Source organism: Salminus brasiliensis, chromosome 11, assembly GCF_030463535.1.
Source record: "Salminus brasiliensis chromosome 11, fSalBra1.hap2, whole genome shotgun sequence".
In the NCBI taxonomy this organism is placed as follows: Eukaryota; Metazoa; Chordata; class Actinopteri; order Characiformes; family Bryconidae; genus Salminus; species Salminus brasiliensis.
The window spans coordinates 19,649,647-19,672,082 of record NC_132888.1 but is presented as its reverse complement, the minus strand read 5'-3'; the positions used below and the strand labels follow the sequence as shown (position 1 = coordinate 19,672,082).

The 22,436-nt window shown below is 41.0% G+C and overlaps 1 protein-coding gene across 2 annotated transcripts in view; it reads left to right on the top strand.

The window, feature by feature from the left end:
* The window catches only part of grik4 (glutamate receptor, ionotropic, kainate 4), a 510,448-nt gene that overhangs the window by 357,748 nt on the left and 130,264 nt on the right, over positions 1-22,436 (top strand). For both annotated transcript variants that reach the window (XM_072692120.1, XM_072692119.1), the window contains exon 9: positions 12,004-12,057. In XM_072692120.1, coding sequence (XP_072548221.1) covers positions 12,004-12,057 — 54 coding nt within the window. The remainder of the gene's footprint in view (positions 1-12,003; positions 12,058-22,436) is intronic.

The window sequence follows — 22,436 nt, the reverse complement described above, 5'->3', positions numbered from 1 at the left end:
AAATAGACCCTTCCCAATAACCTCCAAAAAAGAGATGAAACCTCCCAAAATGTGTTGGTTTGGTGATGGATTTCAAGCATCAGCTTCTTATCACTTTCTAATGTAAGGAGATTAGATATTTGTGTCAGCCACAGAGATTTTTAACGAGGTGGAACTGGGCACTGCGTGAAGAAAACTGCTGCCAAGGCCCTATCTGGAAGTCATGATTAGACTTCAGAAGTGAATGCATGATAAACTGGTTTTGTGTCCAGAAAGAAAAGAGTCGAGATACAAGTATGATTGGTGGACCACAAGTAAGCGGAAGTGGCCTGTTGAGCTTGGTTCAGATGAGCTTTAGCCTTGGAGCAGGGTTTAGATTAGCCGCTGTTAAAAGCAACAGTTCAGAGAATTGAAACGCTATTTATAGCAGCATTTCTCTGCTGCATAAAGCACCTTTTGAGTACAGCTTTCTCTCCTGCTGCGAGGTTTTCCAATGCATTCGCAGCCATCTTTATTATTCACCCACTGCTTTCAGGCTTTCTTCAAGCACTGCCGCCCCTGCAAATCCTCATTAGTAAAGTTCCCTAATAAACCCTCAGCCGCTGATTGAGGTGATGGGACATGGCTACAGCGATCCATTTTCAGGGGGGCGATTAGATTGGATGGTGACAGAGCTCATACATGCATGGTGCACTCGGTAGCATATGGCTGTGTCATAATTAAAACATAGCCCATTATTTCAGGAGCGGGTGGATTAATGGCTGCTGGAGGAGGAGCTGAGGGCAAGGTCTAGATTAGAGAGTGAGGGACCGAGTGAGTGAGAGATAGAGAGAGAGAGAGAGTCAGTGTGTAACACTTTTGAATCTATGGTCACTCACATAGATGCTGGCTCTAATTTTCTGGCCATCGTGTCTCTTGGAGAAGCCCAGCCCATATAAATAATGGTCTGTTGTGTGGATGACACCCATATAGGTTACTGGACATCATTGTATTTTATGTATTGAAACTTTATGTATTGAAACTTTATGTATTGAAATCTGTCCACATTAATGTATTAAAGATGCTTAGGATGGCGAAATAAAGAAATAATAGTCAAATGGGATCCGTGACTGTAGCTATTCCGTTTAGATACAGCTTATAAATGTTTGTGTGCCATTCCCTTGATAAATCCAGGTAGTGTTGTGGCATGACCAAAATACACTGAATCTGAAGTATAATTTACAAGAAAAACATAACACTGTTGCAATTGACCGCAGTAATCAGTAACATTAGCACTGTAAGACGCCTTCCTTTGATCGTACTCGTGGAAGACCTATGAATAGACCTATGTGCAATAAACTAAGCATTGACTGTATATGTACACATTAAAAAAAAATGGGATGTGGTTCTTTGCTTGGCACTGTAGTGGTACCCTCAATGATATGTCCTTAGTTCCTTTAGGAATATGACTACCATACTCATTTGTTGAAGTTATTGTTCAAGCTAACATGAAGCTACCATTATTAAACATAAAGTGCTTGAGGAAATGATTAGACCTTAGACATTTATTAGACCTCGCACATTAGACCTGTCCAAAAACTGAAGTTGAATTAGTGGAGGCAGACCATGCAACATGACAATGACCCTAAAGATTCCTGTAAATACACTAAGAAATGGCTCAAAAGTAAGAAATGGAGAGTTCTGAAATAGCCAAGTCAAAGCCCAGATTGAAATCACTGAGTGGTTAGTCGAAATCACTAGTCGATAGCAGAGACTGGTAGATGATTATAGAAAATGTCAAATTGAAGTTATTTCAGCCATAGGGAAAATATGAGCTATTAGGACAACGGGGTGTCCTAACTTTTAGATATAGATATTGTTTATAAGAAGATCAGATATTGATACCCATATTTCTTAAATAAAACTAAATATTTAATGGAATGTCCTGATTTTTTATTATCAATGGTTGCAGCATTGAGTGTCCCACATACAGAACGTGTTTGATTTAATATGTAGCTCTACATAATTACACAGTGATATCAGAATATTAATGTTAGAGAAGATCATGTGAAGGCTGTGTTGGGTCAGTTCTTCTTTGGACCTCTGGACTATTTTGGGAAGGAAGCTCCTCTTAGCGAATAAGTTGCTTCTTGCTCTTTTTGCATGTTCTGTGTTTTACCTCTGCAGAGTCTGCAGCCCCCCCCCCCCCCACACACACACCCGCAATGTTTTAAGGTATGCCGATCACATTGGCCATTTCGCATCCTCTTTCATTCATCCTCTGTCGACTGCGTGTTCCCTTAATCAAAGAATCTGACGGGCATCGAGGGTCATTCCTTAGCTTTTCCTGTTGCCATGGCGACAGCGTTTGCTCCACTGCAAGTTGCTCTGCGGTTCACAGCGGGCGGCTTTGTTAGTCTCTCACCCTTACTGTTGCTCCACAGCACCCCACCCTTTCAGGCAGCTTCCCTCTCTCCCTCCTTCCCTCCCTACCTCCCTCCCTCACTTCTTCTGCGAGGAGCGAGCATGCGGCAGAACAGAAGAAATTTGGCCGAGGTTCAGCCGATGAGGAGCGGGTGCTGGCCAAGCGTGGCGAAGCTGTTTGCCAACCGTTCACGCCACCACGCTTGCACACCAGCTTGAGTCACAGGATTCAATTACATGGTCAATTGCAGGGGCAAATCTTACATTATAAAATACTTACGCAAGGACAAAATTATCATAAGTTACAAAAACATTTGGCTACTGTTTAGTTTCCCCCTCGCTCGCTTTAATGAAGCTGAAATGTGATAAGGAGCAGATGAGCAAGGGGGGAAACAGAGGCAAGGCATGCTGGGACTGATATACACCAAGGAATACACAAACACACTGTTGGCCCCGCTGAAGCCTCATAGTATAAATGCCACATTTACTGGGACCCAAGCAACTCTGAAATTTTGTTTGTTCATGTAGTTTATAGACCCTTTAATTTCATGGGAAAGTTGTGGCCTAAAGGTTGGGTACCTTGCCGTACCCTGGAACAGAATTCCACTGGTTCAATCCCCTGGACCAGAAGGTCACTGGTTCAGCCCAGTGGACCAGAGGGCTATCAGTTCTATTCCCTGGACCAGAATTGAGAGACTGGTCTTTTCAAATATGAATTTATTGCTTACTGTTTTCTGTATTTGGAAAGCGGACTACAACATTAGCTAGTTAGCCAGAATGCACATCTTTGTCAAACACAGACCCTGTATAAGCTTGTGGTACTTTAACTGAATAAGGTTTTTATGTTGAGGCACATTTAGAGTTAAAATTAATTAAAATTGATATGCCTCCTCAATATGTGCTGGTCTCCCCCTATCTCTTCAACATTTAACAAATGTGTGGAGGCAGAGTTTAGTAAGGAGCAGGCAGAGTAGAAAGGACTCAATTACAGTTTTCTGCTTCCTATGTCTCCGCTGCCATTAATGGGGGTGTCAACATCTGGAAGGTTGCCGCCTTAATGAGGGCAATATAAAGGGCTAAATGCTCACTATTTCATCATTGATTGATACGCGGCAGGACTGAATTTTCAACATCTTGTGGGCTCATAGAGGTTACAAGCTATTATTATCCACTAACAGAGATCTCTTCAAAAGTTCTGTGGTCTCTGGCTTTTGAATGCAGCTATATTTCCATTGTTTTCACTGTTAAATTGAATGTGAAAATGGGCACATTTTTAATGCTGGTATCATCAGTATTATCTATTTTAACCAGTTTATTAACTGGTTATTAAGCATGAAACAAAGGCCGTTTTTACACCAGCGCTTTTTAATCAGTTTAAATCTGACTCTGGTTCACTTTTGTTTGATTGCTTTTGCTCGTTTTGGTGCGATTCGTTTGGGCAAGTGTGAGTACGAGACCTTGAGAGGAAGTGGTCTCCAATTCTAAATGAACTCTAGAGAGGTTCAATCTTGATATCACCCTACTATAAGATGTACTCCACAACTTGGAACTAAACTGGTGTAGCTGAAGCTGATATATTGACCAGATATAAACTACAGCTATAACCAAATGCCATCTCTGCCATTGCTCAATGTTAAACTGCACAGGAAAATGCACTAGTCCAGAACACAGGTCTGACCAATAAGCAGAGAGAACGTTCTCACGTGGTTTGTTGTGATGTATTTTGATGCGCTTTAATTTTTCCCTGTGTGAAAACACTCCAAACCGAGGCAAAAGTGCAAAAGACCAGAGCAATTTAATTAGATGTGTGAAAATGCCCTAAAATTATATAAAATAAAAAATTATTTGAAGGGTTAAAAGTCCTTTCTGCTGGACTAATAGTCTCCTAATAGTCACTGTGTATCATATCAGTTTATTGAAGATTAAGTTTGAAAGTAAAGCTTTTCAAAGCTTTTGAGCCATGGATTAAATCATAGACCAACCTAACAATGACTCCTTGGCCAGTTCCCTTGTTTTGGCAAGCTCTGCCTAGGCAGATTGCCCAGACTTCGCCTAATTAAGTTTTGTGGACTTGGCTTTTCTGGCAAAAAAACTATTAGTCATTATCCAATGGCCATGGTATTTGGTACGCAGGTCCATTACTGGGCCTGAAAGTGAAGCACTTTTGGCTGATGGAGTAAGAGGGCTTTAATGGCTCTCTTGTGTCTTAGGTTTTCAAACTCCAACCCTGAGGGCCCACTGTCCTGCCCAGATTCATATTTACTCCAGCACACACACACACACACACACACACACACACTGATTCATGAAGGGCTTGATAATTAGATGATGACTTGAATCAGGCCCTTTGTTGTTTTGATTGCCGAGTGAAGAGTTTTCTCGAGTACTGTTTAAAGCGCATGAGAGCTGAGGGTACAGAGTAGCCTTTTAAATAGCCATTCTTGCAATGAGATCATAAGAGATATTCTTCAGTGGAATGCTGTGTAATTGAAGCATATTTGATTAGACTTTTTGATTTAATTTTTTTTTACCGTGATTAACATTCGCTGTTTGAGTAGGAGTTGTCCTTTTCAATGCATCTGATCTAGCTTCAGATATGGAACTTCAGATGTGGCTGTTTTTGTGGCAAATGTCACAAAAATGTGTTTTTGTTCCCTTTAGGAAACTCAAGTCCATCCATTTTTACATGTAATGAAGACACAGTCCACTTGATCAGTTACAGTTACCTTGTTCTTCCAATTTCCATTTCTTTCCATTTTACCATGTAGGTTCACTTTATAATATGGTGTATGGTTTTAATCCAGCCCTCAGGTCTCCCAGATGGTCCACATTTAGGCTCAATCGCAAGTATGAACACATAGGGATAAAGCAAAACTCTGGACCATCTGGAGGACCCTGAGGACCGATTTGAGAACCTCTTATATAAGTGTAAAATGAATGACTGTAGCCCATCTGTTGTGATGTGATGAAGCATTCAGCATCAAACTATCCTACACATCACCACAGGCCCACTGTCGACCTGATATTATTTGGATGGTGGTCCATTCTCAGCATAGCAGTGAAGCAGTGACATGCTAGTGGCGTAGTAGAGTGTGTGGCACTGAATCATGAGCAGTGTTGTTTCTACACACATCACTGTCACTTATACACTTAGCCCACTATCTAAGAAGTATTCAGCCAAGAGGCATTCTTTAGTTAGAAACTGACCACTGAACCCTAAAGGGTCAGAGCATGAGTTCTTAAATGTTGGGAGAGGCTGTGTTTGTCTTAAAACATATTATATATATATATATATATATATATATATATATATATATATATATATATATATATAAAGAAAGTTCTACTGTTATTGCAGCATTGAGGCAAACAGACTGTACAGCACAGGATGTGCTGCTGCTTCAGTATAATTGTTAACTAGAGAAACCAAAGCTGTTGGTTCTAATAGCTGGTTGGCTAGCATTAGTGGTCTAGACTTTAGTCTGTTTTTGTCATCAATTTTATTCACTAAAATGAAATTATTGTTCTTGAGTAAAACTGTTTGCCAGTTTAGTGAGTGGAAATTAGACTACAATTATGCCTAGAGTATAACGGCACTGTTACTGCACCTTTAAGACTGATATACAGGGATATAAACTCTGTTCTGATTGGCTGCCCTGTACTGTATCTCATTTACAAAGCAGTCAAAGCTGAAACACATTGTGAATGGATCTCAAAAGAGCAATGCAGCAAGAAGGCCCAAAAAGCTCAAGCCTTTAAATCCCCAAACAAGAACCGAAAGAATCTCAAAGGAGGTGATGCTGGGTACTGGCCATGCAGGGTGCCTAAACATTTGCTTAGAGTCCATTTACTTGTTATTTGAAATCAATTATTGGAAATCAATGCAATTATACTTTTTTACTCACTTAGCTCTTCCCAGTAACAGTTCCCAGTATTTTAAGCATCCCAAACCTTTGCATGCCACTATATGATGTCCTCGTGACCCATTCATGCCCCTACGAAGGCCTACCAGTAGGCTGCAATCCACAGTGTGCTAAAGGATGGAGATCAGGTTAGGAACAATACGAGGTTGTATTTGCTTTTGAGACAATGCTGAGCGCTCTGAGAGAAAACGCAGTATTTTCCAGCTATTTTCAAAATGACAGAACGTCTTGAATGCACAGCCCCATCTGAGAGCAAACTGTGAACCCATCCAAAGGAAATGAGATTTTGTAGAATCTTGTAAGTCGTTCCAAGACCTGAGTGACAGATGGCTGATGATTAAAAGCTGCCCAAGTTCAGTCCTAACCCTGGGAACTAGCACAGCTTAGGCTGCGAGTGGAGGTTATATGAGTTGTAATTTACTGAAACCAGGGTAGAAAGATAATGAGAGACTTTAGCAGTAATTGCTTTATAAATGAAGATGTACCAGCTTCCTAGGCTCAGGGGGGCAGCACTGCCGCAGATAAAGGGACCATTGATGAGGGAGAGGTTCAGAACCACTTATAAAATCTCAAACCTCCACACTATAATAGGTATAGAAGCAGCGAGGCGGACAGGGGCTTTCACACAGATAACTTCTGCAAACATAAGACAGGGAAGCAGCAGGAATAAGCTGCTTCTTAGCATTCTGAAAAAGCCCGGTCTGAAGAGGAGACCAAACTCACCCTTCGGGTTTCTTGACCAGGCTACCAATGTGGGTTTTAAGCTTCTCGGATCTGACAACTGGAGGAAGAAAAAAAAACACTTTTTTAAAACGCATTGTAAGGCTGGCAAAGTATAAAAAAGACCAGAGGACACTTAGAAGCAGTATGACTGCACTTCTTTACCTTTCAGTATTTTTGGATGTAGTCAGGGATTGTATTGGTGAAACTGCTGCTTATTGAAATTGGAAAAGAAGCAAAGAGAAGAAGGAAAAAAAAGGTTAACTTCAGCTTATGTCTGCATGAAATCCCCAGCCTCCTAGCAGCTGAGGATTTCACACAGGCCTCTTTAGACTCTTAGATTCTCCTAACCACATCCTCTGTGAATTCAGAATTGAAGAATGATGGATTATTGATCACAGGGTTATGGGTTCGATACCCAGGTCCGAAACGAAATAGGACCCCTTTCATATAAGATTTCTCTGGAATTGGCAAGATTACAGGTGTATGTGGAGAAATGAGACAGTGTTTTATGACGATGATGATGATGATGATGATGATGAGCATGTGAGCTGGACCAGTCATTTTGTTTACTAAACTGAGCTGACTGGATTCAGCCTCAGCAGTTTGTTTGTATTACGATGCAAAAATGAGTTTGGCTGTATTATCTGCTCCAATAATCCTCCTCTCTCCTCTCCCTCTCTCTCTCTCTCTCCCTCTATAGTGTAATTGAAATGGCTATCGATCGTCATTTTCAGGACTGCTAGATTAATGAGCAAAATCCAAGGGAGCATTTATGAGAAAAATAATTTGAGAAGCCAACTGAGATCACAGAGTACACTTTTGTTTTTTGAAAGTGCAACAGACCTTTATCACGGTCACTTCGTCGTCACGTTCGGCTCTGAATAGTAGCGTTGCCATACGTCCGCCTGCACAGTTTAATTTTAACAGATTTAACACTCGCCGGTTTTCAACCTCCCTTAAAAATGTTCATTGGGCTTCAGCACAGCCAACAGGAGGGCAGTCAGCATGTCTGCAAGTCCCTCCAACATGGACAAAGTGCGAGTTCAAAACATTAGTGGGACCCTGCACATGCAGAGCATGTCGGAGTCGGGTCCACTAGGTTTAATTCCTCCCACTCTGTCCATGCAAACATTAGCGAACGCCCTGAACACCACAACTGGTGAGGGGTGTGTCTCAGAGTTTCTAGGCAGACCTTGCTGAGAACAGTTTGAATGAATGCTGAGGGAGTTCTTGTTGATCTTCCAGTTTTTAGTGGTTTTAATTAGAAACACGAGTAAATCTGCCCCACCGTCTCCGGCTCAGTGTAACTCTCGCTTTATTGGTTACCTCGTTAATAATGACAGTTGATGAGCTTTTCAGCTGGAGCTGAACATTTTTTAAACGTGGAAACTCTACGAAGTTTGTTTGGTTGAATTATTGGTGTAGTTAGGGAATGGCAGTAGCCTCAGCCGTTGATTACAACACGACCCGATTTAACACCGCCGTTTACGCCCCAGCGTTAATGAATGTGGAAGTTTGATAATGATCTGTTGTGATTCACCATAACATTCTTTATCAAAATCCCTTTATTTACCCGATTATTTAATGATATTCAGCTAATGATATTAAATCACATGCATACTTAGTCCTTAAAGTAGTTTGTGGTGAATTTTGAGGTCTGACTAGGTCACTGTTCTGTTGTAAAAACCAAGCTCTTGTCAGCTTTAGTTTTTTGTTTGTGTGACATTTGCTTTTGGATTTTGCTAATATTTAGTCAAATCTCATTCTTCTTTTTTACTCCTTACCTCCATACTTTCAGTCATTATGGACATATAATTCCGTTTTTAACTTTATTAGTCCACAGCACTTGTATCCAAAATGCAGACCATGTTTATGCAAGCGATGCTGCACAGTAGAATGGTGCACCACCACTACTGGTAAATCTGCAAGACTTTACTGTAGTGTGAGAGTATTTGCTTTTGCTTTGACTTTCGCAGTTCAACTTCATTGTCAGATATTAATGACATTTCAGACAGTGTAAATTGCAAGTTTAAAGTGTGTTGATGTATTTTTGTTTCCTTTGTTTCCTAGTGTTTCCTTTTTCCTGTTTTGCATCAGTTCACTTTTTTTCAGATCCTCATCGGCTGGTAAGAGGAGCCCATAGTTGTTTACTGTTACCATAGGTTTGAGGAGTCAGAGAATATATGGCAAAACAGTCCTACTCAGCTCTGGTGTGTTCTGAGACTTCTTTGCTGATTTTACACAGATTTTCAAAGATCTGTTCAAGCTAGGGAACTGTAAGGGTCCATTCAGAATGTTTCAGCTTTAGTTTTTTGACTGGTAGTTTTTTTTACTGGTATGTTTTAGTATATTTTAGAATATTTAGGAAATTTAGATATTTAAATGTACCTGTGCAATTCTTCTTGGAGAAAATATTGATATATTAAAGTATTGCGATATTATATTTTGCGATACTTTATCGATTCTTAAAAACACAGTATTGATTTTTAATGAATTGTGTACATGTAAATTGATGTCAGACAGTGGTTCATTTCATGTGGTGTTTAAACCCAGACCACTAGAAAGCAGTGTTGTACTCAGATCTCACTTTTCTGATTGTATAAAAAGTAGCATATTCTTTTACTCAGATTTGATGCAAATAATGGTTTGATTTTTCTACACTGACAGTAAAATATCATTTATAAAATGTAATTAATAGAAATGCAATTTTAGGACACCATTTGTCCTAAGAGCTGCTGTTTTCCCCCTTGGCTGAAATTACTTCAGTTAGACATCTTCTATAATGACCTACCAGTACCCAGTACCTCTAACATCAACTGGGAGAAAGTTTGAGTTCTTTCAGCTGTGTGACGTTTCAGCTACAGGCTCCAAACCATGACATTTCCACCATGCTTTACAGTTAATATGGGTTCTTTTGCTTAAATGATGTGTCTGGTTTACACCAGTCCTCTGTTACTGTGTCCAAATAATTAAACTGTTGATTCATTTGTCTAAAACAAAATCTGTCCCAGATGTCCTGGTCTTTGTCTAGGTGTTCTCTGGAAAACTTTAGTCTTTTTTCTCTTTCTGAGCTTCAGCTGTGGAAAAGCTACCTGTAGATCCCGTGATGGCATTTTAAGATAATTGGAGACACATTTTGGGGTTGCTATTGGACTTGCTAGGACGGCCTGACCTGGCCATGTTGACAACATTTCTAAGTGTTCAGAGATCTTTTAAAATCCCTTCACAGAATCATATGCATCTACAAACTGATTTCTGAAGGCCTCAGGCCACAAGAGTAAACTAAAGGCATGAGGTTTAAATAAGACATGCTCCACCTGAACCTAACCCAAGTTCTAATCATCTGCAGCTGATGTGATGGTTTGAGCATTTGGCATTAGGCATTTGAAGCAGTGAGAAATTTTTCCTCACAAGAAAACGATATTAACCTAATATTAGAATCGGCATCGATCACAAAGTTTCGTATCAGTTTGGACCTTATGTGCACACACAAATACTACACCTATATTTATGTGATTCTCTGCAAACCCACACACATACACATTACCAGACTGCCCACTCTCTGCCATTTACAAAGTGCCAAGTTTTTAAATTTTTTGACACTGTGACACTTGATTGAAATGCCTAGTTTTTTTTACAGCTGTTTCCTAGGCGACAGTGGTGAATTGATGAATAGAGCAGGGCTGATGGATCAGGAGAGGCGTCCTTCTTTTGTCATCTTTGATCTGCCTCTGAACAGAGCTGAAAAAGCAGTGCACCTCATTGTAAATTCTGCCTCTCCATAGAGAAAACACTGCACTACTGTAGTATTCCAGTTCCAGTGGAATCAGTCGGTGCTGCCCGTGTTAAATCAAAACTGTGAGTGTGAAATTTAACACTTCGGGTGTTACAGTTAACCGTACTGTATCACTTTTTAACCCTTAGAAGTTTTATTGTCATTTTATTTTATGTTTGTATTGTACTATAGCTTTATTATGTATTACAAATGCTGTTACATAATTACATAATTATTGCATCGTTTGAGATGAAATTAACAATTTTTATTTTTAACATTCTCTATCAACGTGTTATGTCAAATGTACCCTCTGAAATTATTCAATTATTCATTAAATTTACAGTGGTTTAATGGTTATTCATTATTGGGTAATTATTACCACATCAGTATGAACAAAGAGGAGCATGATCAGGATATTCAATTCAGTTACAGTGCAAAATCTCAAATTTAATAACAAAAATTACAGGCACATATAAAAGAACATAGGTGAAATGGTCATGGAAACAAGTTAGCATGTTTACACTGCAATTATATCTTTATGCAGATTATATGTAAATCAAAAGTACATCATCAAGTATATATCCATATATCTATGGTTTTTACAGCATATCAAAATTAAGACGGATGACTAGATGTGAAACCATTGGTTGTCCATCAAAATAACTACATCAGCAGTGTTCAGCTCAGATTGTCATGAAGGTCTCTTTAAAATGAGCCCCAACAGCTTCTTCTCTACTGCCACTGTGTCCTTCTCTAGGAACAATCAGTTTCCACACCGCAAAAAAATCTGCGAGCCGTAAAGTCTCTAAAAAGACGAGTGAAAAGAGTGAAAATGAGTGCATAGAAAATGGTCTTTCATCTGTTTGCAAGTTCACACCATGTAGAACAACCGTCAGCAGAACATCTCAGTCCCCTGAAAAACATAGACACCGTCCTATCAAACCATCTTGAACAAATGTCACAATGACAATGACCCTAGAGATAACTCATGTCCAAAACCCTGGTGTGAGCAAGCCAGGGGGAACTGTGGTGAGGAAAACCATCTAAGATGTAAATAAGGAGAAACCTTAAGAGCAACCAGGCTCAAAAGGGAGGACCTCATCCTCTTTGGGGCAACAAGGGGTATAATTGAGACTGAGGTTTAATGATGAAACCGCTGATCAATATGATTCTCTTTCTCTCTCTCTTTCTCTCTTACAGGCGTCAGAGTTGGGCATGCTCTCTGTCTACTACACCTACATCTTCACCTCCCTGGTAAGAGCCTTTGCCCTTGCTGCTTTCTCCCGGGCATTAATGATGTTGTGCGACAGTACTGATGCAGAGATGATTCATGTCTGCCTTTTATAGATAGCTCATTAATAGGCAGCAGTGTTGTTCTGGGTGTATTCGGTTGTTCTGCATAATAAAGTGCACACTGGCACATATAAGGGTATTATTATTGGCACTAAAACGTCCAGCACTGTGTGATATAGCTGTTTACATTACCACTCAGCATGGCCATTGTGGAAAGGCGTGAAAAGGCTGTGCTAAAATATTAAATATCGTGTCTTTAAAGGCAAGAAACAGAATGTTAAGTGAGTGCTTTTATTTGGGGGGGCTTTTTCATTCTGAGTACGCTGTCTTTTGATTGCTGTGGTATTTACTAGGCATAACCAGACAAAGTGGCTTTCCCCCTCTCCTTGGCTTTCATGCCAGATGAACTTGAAAGCCTATAAAGGGCACCCATTCAGTGTGGCCTATGAGTAGTAGTTCCACGGTGATGTACTTCTCCATGCCATTTCTCCAGCAGCACTCTCGCCATGTTCCCTCCTGCCTTCCCTGTTTCACTGGTTTCTTGTCTCGTCTCTCTATCTTCTGAAAAAAACTACAGCAGTGATCCATCCTCCCACCAAAGCACCGGCTTCATTATGCTATTATCAGCGCGTAAAAATGGCCTGTCAAAAAACGCTGTGGCCTGGGCTCAAAGCGCCTCAGCGCAAGAGGCAGACGGAGCTCCTCTTTATTCCAGCCACGCTGTGCTGTGTGGTAATGAAGCGCTTTTCAAAGCAGGTAGAAGCAGTGATTACTAAACACATTCATATGGGCGGCTGCAGCTCCTCCATTCCAGCTGAACATACACCCTGCCCTGCTCTGAGACGTCAAACCCTGTTTACCCTACATTAGTGTGACAGAAGTGCCACCATAGGAGAATGATTGGTTCAGTTTCTGTGTTGGTTTACTGTACCTTTAAGACTTTTATATATGCAAATGGCCCAGGTTTTGATTGGCTGTCCTGTATTGTAATACATTGACAAAGCAGGCCTACACACTTTTCATTACTTATACCACTGTAAATGGATAGGGATAAATTGCCATAGACGGATCTACATTACATGGGCAAAAGTTTGTGGACACCTATCCATGATCCAAATGTTTGTCTGAATGTTTGCCTATCCCAGAGGTATCATATGAGTTGAAGCACCATTACTTCAGAGAACAGTTCTACTGATCCACAGCCCAGTGCTGGGGGGCATTGGCCACAGTGACCATAGGCTCACGTCCAGCTGCTCCAGAGTGTACTGTTCTGTTGCCAGTGCTTTTCTATAGAGATTATATAGAGATTGAACATCTGTGTCAGCAAGGGGTATGCTTTATTAGAACTTCCCAAGAACAATCCAGCCTTCAGAACATGCAGTTTGTTTGCAGATGTGGGCTCAATGGATCTGTTTCCAGACTAGGACTAAGCTGCCTGCTGTATCTGTAACATACCCTGTTTTACAGCAAACAGTAATTTCAGGGCTTTTTCCTGCACTTAAAGCAGCAAACCTGTTAACCACCCATTGGGTACTATTGTAAGTGTGTTTTGGGTCAGTAGATTTTCTGCTCGTTTGTAAGTACTGGGGAAAGCACTGAAATTATTTCCCCTGGCAATCGACTACACAGTACAGATGTAGAAGGCTGAGATTAGACGGACCACCATCTACAGTTACTGCATCACTCCAAACAACTGTTTTGCAACTTCCAGTGTATTAAACTATCATTAGTGTGGATGCTTTTGTAACAACCAAGGAAACCTCATACTGATGCCCATGGTTTTGGACGTCCAACATGCCTATATGGGCAGGATTGTCAGGTATCCACATTCAGTTGCCACATGCTGATGTTAGGGTTTAAGGGCTGATTCAACAACTTGCTATTCTAATGTAGTATTGGCACAGGTCTAGCTGCGGGGAACAAAATAGCCTCGCTAATCACATGGCCTCATCGCTGGGGGGGACAGGCATTTGTCACGGCTGTCAGATGTGGTGAGAAGACGCAATTTTTTTTGTTGTTGTCACAGCCCCATGCCTGTTTTATAACCCCGTCATCTCACCTGAATTGATCGGGCCGTGGAATTATTCAAATCCCATGCGAGCCTGGCTGAGATATATTGTTTCAGCACATTTAGGCGATTATGGCATTTTTCTCCCATCCGATTTAAGTCAGATTGTTATCAGGGAATCAGAGAAAGTCATGAATCACCCTGGGCTGCTGCTCATGAGCTCTACAAATGAATCAGTAATTCAGTTTTATAGTGCCAGCTTGTGAATCGTGCATAGTTACCTAACACCTTTTCTGTTTCTAGCTTCCCCACACGCACACACAGCTCTGTACTGTACAAACCCTTTGTTGGCTGGTCTCTTCCTTCTGCTGCTCACTTTGCTTGCTCTTTTATTCATTAGTCTTTACTCATCAGACCCAATCTCCAAGTCATTATCACAGAGGAAGAAATCCCTTCCAGGAAGGGTTCAATAGGCTAATTGTAATAATGAAAGGAAAGGAACAAAAGCATTTTGCTCTAATTACAGGATATATTCTCGCTGCATGTCTGGTTACCATACAGGTGAGCCATAAAGGAATGGTTGCTGCTGATTTGGGTGGGCTATAAAGTCTCGGCTGGTGAAATAGCACTTTCGCTGCTTATTTGCATGGTGCCGAAGGACTTGGCCTTTATGAAGTATTTACATAAGGAAGTGTCTACAGCCGTGACCAGTGCTGAAGATTGCTTACAGCATAGATCATGTTGTAAAGATCAGAGATGTTATTGCAGTGAGCAGGTATTTTAGGGTTCAGACAAGAGACCTTTTAGCAGGGAATCCTGAGCTCTCCTCTGAACAACAAGGATGTAGAATGAGATGTTTTAACCATAGACTGTGTATAAGAGCGGACAGTACATCGGAGCCAGAGCATGCTCAGTAGATACAGGTGGCGAGGCCGTGTAATCGTCCAAACCCTGCCCATATATCTTAGCGGCAAGCCCTCCCCCTGAATGACGGCTCAATTAACTACACGCCAAGTTTTAAGCACACCAATATGTCATTTATTGTTATGAAATACATGATATCAGTATGCATATCAGTGCACCGCAGTAAGTAGTGTACTAACAATGTACGCTAGCACTCATGGAATACCCATAATTCACTGCATTGTTTGGTTTGAAGATATGCATGGAGCTTCTTTGAGGAAGACTGACGTTCAGATTGTTTATGCGACTCCATCTGTTGCCGCACAACAATGAGCTCACACACATAACGAGGTGTCTGAAATCTTTCACTACCTTCTGTTCCCTATAACAGTGCTCTGTATGGTCTTCTGGATCTTTGCATGTAGGGGATAGTGAATAGGTTGCAGTTTTAGACACAGTTTATATCTCAACTTGCTGAAACGGTGTTACAATGTGTTAGGGAAGCAAAGAGACCATGCATCTCCAGTTGAGAACTTTCAGCTGCTTGTATTGCAATGAAAAAGGATGTAGAGTACTGTTAATGTCCAGATGAAAATGAAATATCATAGGAATGTAGCACACTGTTTCCCTTCAACGGTCACAGGCTGACATACTTGGTCATAGGAGACACCAGAAGCTGTGCAGTTTGAAATATCAGTTGAATATTTGTTCATTGGTAACTGTATTCTGTGCAGCCTTACTTTTGAATAGGTGGCTTAAAGGATTTCAGGACATTGTAATACCTAGTGTACATCATGTTATTGCCACAGCTTTAATTGGTTGCTTAATCTTTCATATCATTTTTAGGGACTCAAGCTTATTTGTACAAAGCAACTTAATCATAAATTGTTGTTTAACACATTAATAAATGGCTATTTATGGCAAAACCTTTGAAGATTATGGGTTCTAGACATCATCAGATGCTGGGTTGGCTGAATCAGAGCAGTTCGACTGGTAGTCATATACACCCATGCTAAAACCCAACCTCCACCATGCTTGACAAATGAGGTGCTATGGTCCATACAGTGTACACTGTTCACTCAATTTGGATGTTAATACTTACATTGAGCTCATATTCATTATTTCCTTTCAATAATAATTCACTGGGGTGTGTATATGTGTCTTTCTAAACTAGCAACTTAAAGTAATGTGGAAAATCTAACCTCTAATTAAAAATTCATCAGGTTGACTGGATTTTAGCCTTTCGGTAAAACCTGTCCAACCTCCCAATAGTTGCTACAAAAGAGTCAATTAGTGGGCATAACATGGATAAGTCAGTTGGACAGGAAATAATGTTCAGCATTATTCCCATTCTATAATTGCGAATGTCAGTGACGAAGCATGTCAGCGCGCTTTAGTAATTTATCGGTTCGGCACAGATCAAAAATCAATCACCTTGTTAAGACAGCTCTGAAGGCTGTGCTACTGAAGGAAGCTCTCGTGCCTGCAGGCAGTGTTCAAACAATCCATAATTAAAAGGGCTGATGAAATCATAAAAGAACCTTCGTGAAGAACACCAGCGCCTCTTACCTGATATATGAGCTCCACAAAGCTTCTTCATCAGCTTCAGATGTTTCACTCGTGTCTGCTGAAGTGGTGGGTTTTCACAAAAGCTAAGCAGATGAGCGCTGGCCTGTGGTTTGAATGTGGCTTCTTTGCAGCATGTGAGGTGGATTGTGTGCTGCGAGTTCACGTGCTGCTTAGGGTGTCAGTAATACAGGAGAAAATAAAAGTTGTGTTGAACAGCCTGGATGAAGGTCACAGTGTCTCCCACGGAAGGAATAATTAGAATGTTGTGTGGCTAAATGAACTCAGTGAACCTGTTCCTGTTAGTGGAGCCATGTTAATGAGTGCCAGTGTCTAACTCTGCCTTGGACATCATATGAGATAAAGCAGCCTTTTTGTGAACCACGCATTCACATACAAGCACACAAGGAATGCGATTCACTGGTATTTGCGAGGCAACAATGTCTAAATCCTATGAATAATATATTCCAACACATAAGCTAACAATTTAAGACTCAGCATATCCAGGGCATGTTAACCTTGAGCTGCAAGTTACACCTGTGGTGAACTGTCAAGGCCTTCCAGGCCATCAGAGAAGATTGATGATTTCTTGAATTTCAAGAAGTCCACGACACATCTGGAAGTTTCAACAATGAGGTCTGGCATCCCAGACCCAACACTCTCCAAGCTCACTTTCTCAAAACAAATATTTTACTGACCTCAAAACTGTAGAATCACATTGGCCTCTCTGGTGGTTTAGCCCGTAGCTAGCCCCACTGGCACCGCTAATGCATACTCAGTGCCACCAGTTCCATGTGGATTTTATACACTACATCAACAACATATGCTATAAGCAGCCTATATTTGCCCCCATGCTACACCTGCACAATCAATCACACACACACTGCTTATCCACAACCATTGACCAGCTCTTCCAGCTACGTCTGACAATTAAGGTTGTGACACACTTCTCTACAAACCCCTAACACATATCTATACTGGTCCAAAATATGCCCACCAGCCACACTCCCTTACCTTAGTTGCCAAATCTGCATATCTCAGCTGTAATTCTACTGTACCTTTCAAAATCTCCATCATCTTACTCTTCAAACAGAACTACCCTCTACCCTCAGCATAGTTAACTCAATGCACAGTAAAATCTTGCACTTATCAATATTAGCACCCTGTACTCATTGTCCATTACACTTCCCCCTTCATGCATAAACCTAATTGCCCAAATACCGATAACAATGAGCATATCATTAACCTTTAAGTGCTTCTTATCAGATACATCTGCTGAAGACCTAAGCGCCTAATTATGCCTCCATGTATAGCGACCCTGCAACAGACTGACCTTACATGCTGATCAAATGTGCTTCGGCATCCTATTCTCAGCACATAATGGGCAGTGGTGGCTCAGCGGTTAGAGCGCCGGGATATCGATAACAGGGTTGTGGGTTCGATTCCCGGGCTCGGCAAGCTGCCACTGTTGGGCCCTTGAGCAAGGCCCTTTACCCTCTCTGCTCCCCGGGCGCTGGAGTTGGCTGCCCACCGCTCTGGGTGTGTGTGTGTACTCACTGCCCCTAACACGTGTGTGAGTGTGTGTTCACTACCAGATGGGTTAAATGCGGAGGACACATTTCGCTGTACAGTCCACACTGTACAGTGACGAATACGTGCACCTTTATCCTTTATCCTTTTATAATATACTACTCATATCTCTGTATGGCTAGGCGGAGTTGGAAGGACATCAAAAGTAGCTCCTAACAGAAATTTAATACAACTCGCATCCATTCACCCGTAACTCTCGCCAGGTAATTCTCTGCCTCCATACACTCTCCCATCTGAGCCATTGCCCCTGTTTTCCTTGCAAGGCTGCTGTTTCGCACCATATTTCCGCTCCCTGCTTTCTAATAAAACTAGTAATCAGTTGCCTTCTCTCTGGCAATGTGGCCGTACTAAATGCTTTCCACACTCCTGTGCTCTGATACTTTCATGCAGATCCCACTTTTATTAACCTTTACTTTTATTCTAACAATAATCTATCATTTGTATCATTAGCCTGTCGTTGCCTTAGTACATTTAAATTCCTCAACTAAAGCTGTTAGCGTCCCCCTCTCCTAAACCATCCCATATTATTAGACAATATTGCTAGACAACAGAACACCTCTTATTCATAATCCTTTCTAGCACCTCCACTTCACTATCCTGGACCTCATAAACCATTATTGATACACAAGGCAGAAAGCCAAACCACAGCCACGCCACAGTTTACATTAACCTGGCAGAAAAAGACTCATCAAGGCTATCAGTAGCTTCTACCATCTCCTTCTTCAGTCCCACAACTTGCTCTTTATCATAGATCAAGTTTTCCTTTCATGATGGGCAGATGTCTAGACTCACTTAAGATTATCACTAACTTTCTTCAGTACATGAGAGTGTAGTTGTCAACGGAACTAGTCTTATTTCACTGTGAGATTTTGATCGTCAAAATAGCAGCACAATTTGAACTGCGGAATAAAAAATTGTCCAATCAGGATTGTTTTTGTCCATGTATGTCCAGCTAAACAAGTTCTACCATTGGTTAGGACCTCTTAAGTCCTAAGGTCTGTGTAACAACCAAAATAATTAGGAACTGACAGAACTGGGCCTCCTTTCAGTCTGTTTTTGGAAAACAGCACTAGAAGCTTGGTGCTATGGCTCTTTATTGACAAAAAATACTGTTAGATACAAGGTAAGATATATGCGAATGTCTGTTACAAACTTCAAATCAGACATGAAATGTCACAGTTCACAGTTTTGTGTATTTGTTACAATTAAAAACTGTGAACTGAATGAGTTTGAGTTCAACACTAACATAATACTATTCGATTCAGTTTAATTCAGATTTATAACTCAGATTTATATAGAGCACAAAGCAGCTTTACAAAGATCTTGGTCCAGGCCTTCTTTGAGCAAGCCAAAGGTGACGGTGGCAAGGAAACACTCCTTCTCCCTCAGCAAAAATAAAAGAAACAGTGAATTAAGAGCTGTGGCTCATGTGACATCAAGCCATAAATGAGGAAAATGTGAGTGAAATGTGAGAGTCCAGGCAGGGAAACATTTATAGGCTCAGCTACAGTGAGGCGAGAACAAAGCAATGTGAGGATCCAGGGCAGGACAGCATTGCAGCGGGCAGCAGGGTAGTGGAGCGCCAGGTCTGGCAGTACCGGGACAGTGTTGCGGCCTGGACTGAATGGCAAGGCTAATAGCTTTCACATTACCTTTACCGTACTAATAAGGCTCCCAACATAGCCTTATTGTTGGGAGATTGCATATTTAATCCCCAGCCTTGGATGACTGCTTCCAAGAGAGCCCAAGAGAGCACTTGCTAGCCGTCAACCAGTGCTGGTTTCATTATGTAATAGGGGAAGAGCTGGTGGGCGAGTCTCGAAATTGTGAAAACAAACTTCTCTACATTGTGATAAGAGGTGACAGATGCTTTACAACCAAACAGTATACTGTATTATATAAATACTGTGTGCACAGTATACACTTTGTGTTGGCTTTCTAGTAATGATTTGAAAACTGTGATCAGAGCTAGCATATAACTGATTTTATACACTCATCTGCAACTTTATCTGGAACTTTTTTATTATTAAGCGAAGCATTGATTCTAAACCTTCGGGCAGCAATATATGTTCCAGCAAATTCAATTAAGGCACTGGATGTTTTGCTCACTGTTTTAACACCGTTTTCATCTTATATATTGAACGTTTCGCGTTCAATATCTGGCATAGCTGTGTTTGTGCTGAATCAGAGGACATAGTGGGATATATCACCATCGTACAGTCTTATATACAGTCTTATGTTGTATATAATTTAAAATATGCCCTGGCAGCCACATTTAGCCTTGGGTCTTAAAGGCCTAACCTAGAATGTGCATTTGTGTCTATAGAGAAGGACATGTGTAGATGCCTGAGTCGCTTACATGCTTGTATTCAGCACCATAACTTCAGACCCTTTTTTTCACAGTCGTTTCACAGAGCTGCCGCTCTTTCCTTACCTCTCATTCTGAGTGAGAACAGTTTAAAACTGCAGCGTTACTGTAATCTGCAGGTGGACATGACATGAGAGGCTTTCTCGACTTTTCCTGCAAGACCCTTCACGGTTTGTAAACAGCAGAGCCCATTAGAGCAAGGCAATTGAAACCGTAAACAAGCAGACCAAACAGCGGCTGGTGTTTGGAGGTAAAGCAGGGGACACGGGGTAACGGGGGGGCGCAGCAGGACTCGGGGGAAGGACAGGCTGTGACGAGAGTGTTTGAGCATTAATGAGGAGAACCAAATACATGAAGAGAGAGAGAGAGAGAAGAAAAGAAGATTGTGTGAGAATGCGAGAGAGTGTGCTTTTGAGGTTAAAGGAATAGTTTAGTGGAAAAACAAACTTGAACAATTTTCCACTTATTGTGGTCCTAGTTTAGTCTGCCTGTACGGAAGCTGAAAGCGAAAGCTTGGTGTAAAACCTGATGATCTTTTCTGAGAATGATCATTTGTTTTGTGAAGTGAGCTTGGAGAGTGTTGGGTCTGGGATGCCAGACCTCATTGTTAAAACTTCCAGATGTGTTGTGGACTATCATATCATATTACGTTTCCAGCCTTCAGTTTGGGACAAAACGTATTTGTTAGTATTTGCAATTTTTTCTTGGCCCACAGTGATATTCTAATGCTGAGCTAATGGCAATGCAATGACGCTACTTTGTATTGTGTACATCACAATACACATCACAGTGACGTGCTGTGTATTGTGATGTGATGTGATGTGTGTAGGACTTTCAGAACTTCAGAGTGACAACTTGTTTTTTTTATTTGAAATTGTTCAGACCCACTGAAAATCAAAAACTGATTGGTTGATTCATCTGTTACTTTCTAATTGTGTTTGGGGTTAGTCTGCTCCTGAAGACCCAACCAATGAAAGCGAGACAGACAGGCAGGCAGACAGACAATTAGATAGATAGATAGATAGCTATCTGGCTAGCTAGATAGACAGCTAGATGAATAGATATCCAGCTAAATATATACATATAATAGACAGACAGACAGACAGACAGATAGACAGATAGATAGATAGATAGATAGATATATTTTTTTATATTAAAAATATAAAAAAAATTATAAATATAAATTAAGATTTTTATTTATATTATAATAATCTATTAAGATAGATTATTATATATTTTTATAGATAGGTAGATTTGTTTATATTAAGAGTAAGGGTTGATGTGGTGCAACTGAGACCACCACTACCTGCCAATGAGCTACCACACCATGTGGGAGACTGGGGTTTGATTCCTGGTCTGGGTGACTGTGCTGTGCTACACCAATAAGAGTCCTTGGGTCAGACTCCTAACACTACATTAGCCCACCTCTGTAATACGAGTAACCTTGTAAGTCGCTCTGGATAAGAGCGTCAGCTAAATGCTTTAAATGTAAATATTAGATTTTTTAAATGGCTGTTATTGTTATTACTGTTGTTGTCTACCCAGCATCACTGTTGCCTTCCCTGGACATTCCATTTTCTATTCAAGGTGACCTAACATGGGTTATACAGCTATTAACAGCAGTAGTAGCCGCCACCCTGAAGAAGCACACTTCAGACACCAAACCTGTCTTGGCTGACTGACGACATTAGGGGTAAGTCAAACATTGGGTTGTGTGATTTTTCACAGGACTGTTCCCTGATAACAGCGCTGTCCATGTGCTCTGGAGGAGATTTGTGCGGCTGTCCTGCCGCTTGCTGCTTCTCTCCTCGCTCCCTCTCTCTCTCCATGGCTAAAGCCCAGTCGGAGACACTGATGAATGAGCTGCCAGGCCGTTAGCTGAAGTAATTTGTGAATGTAGCAGAG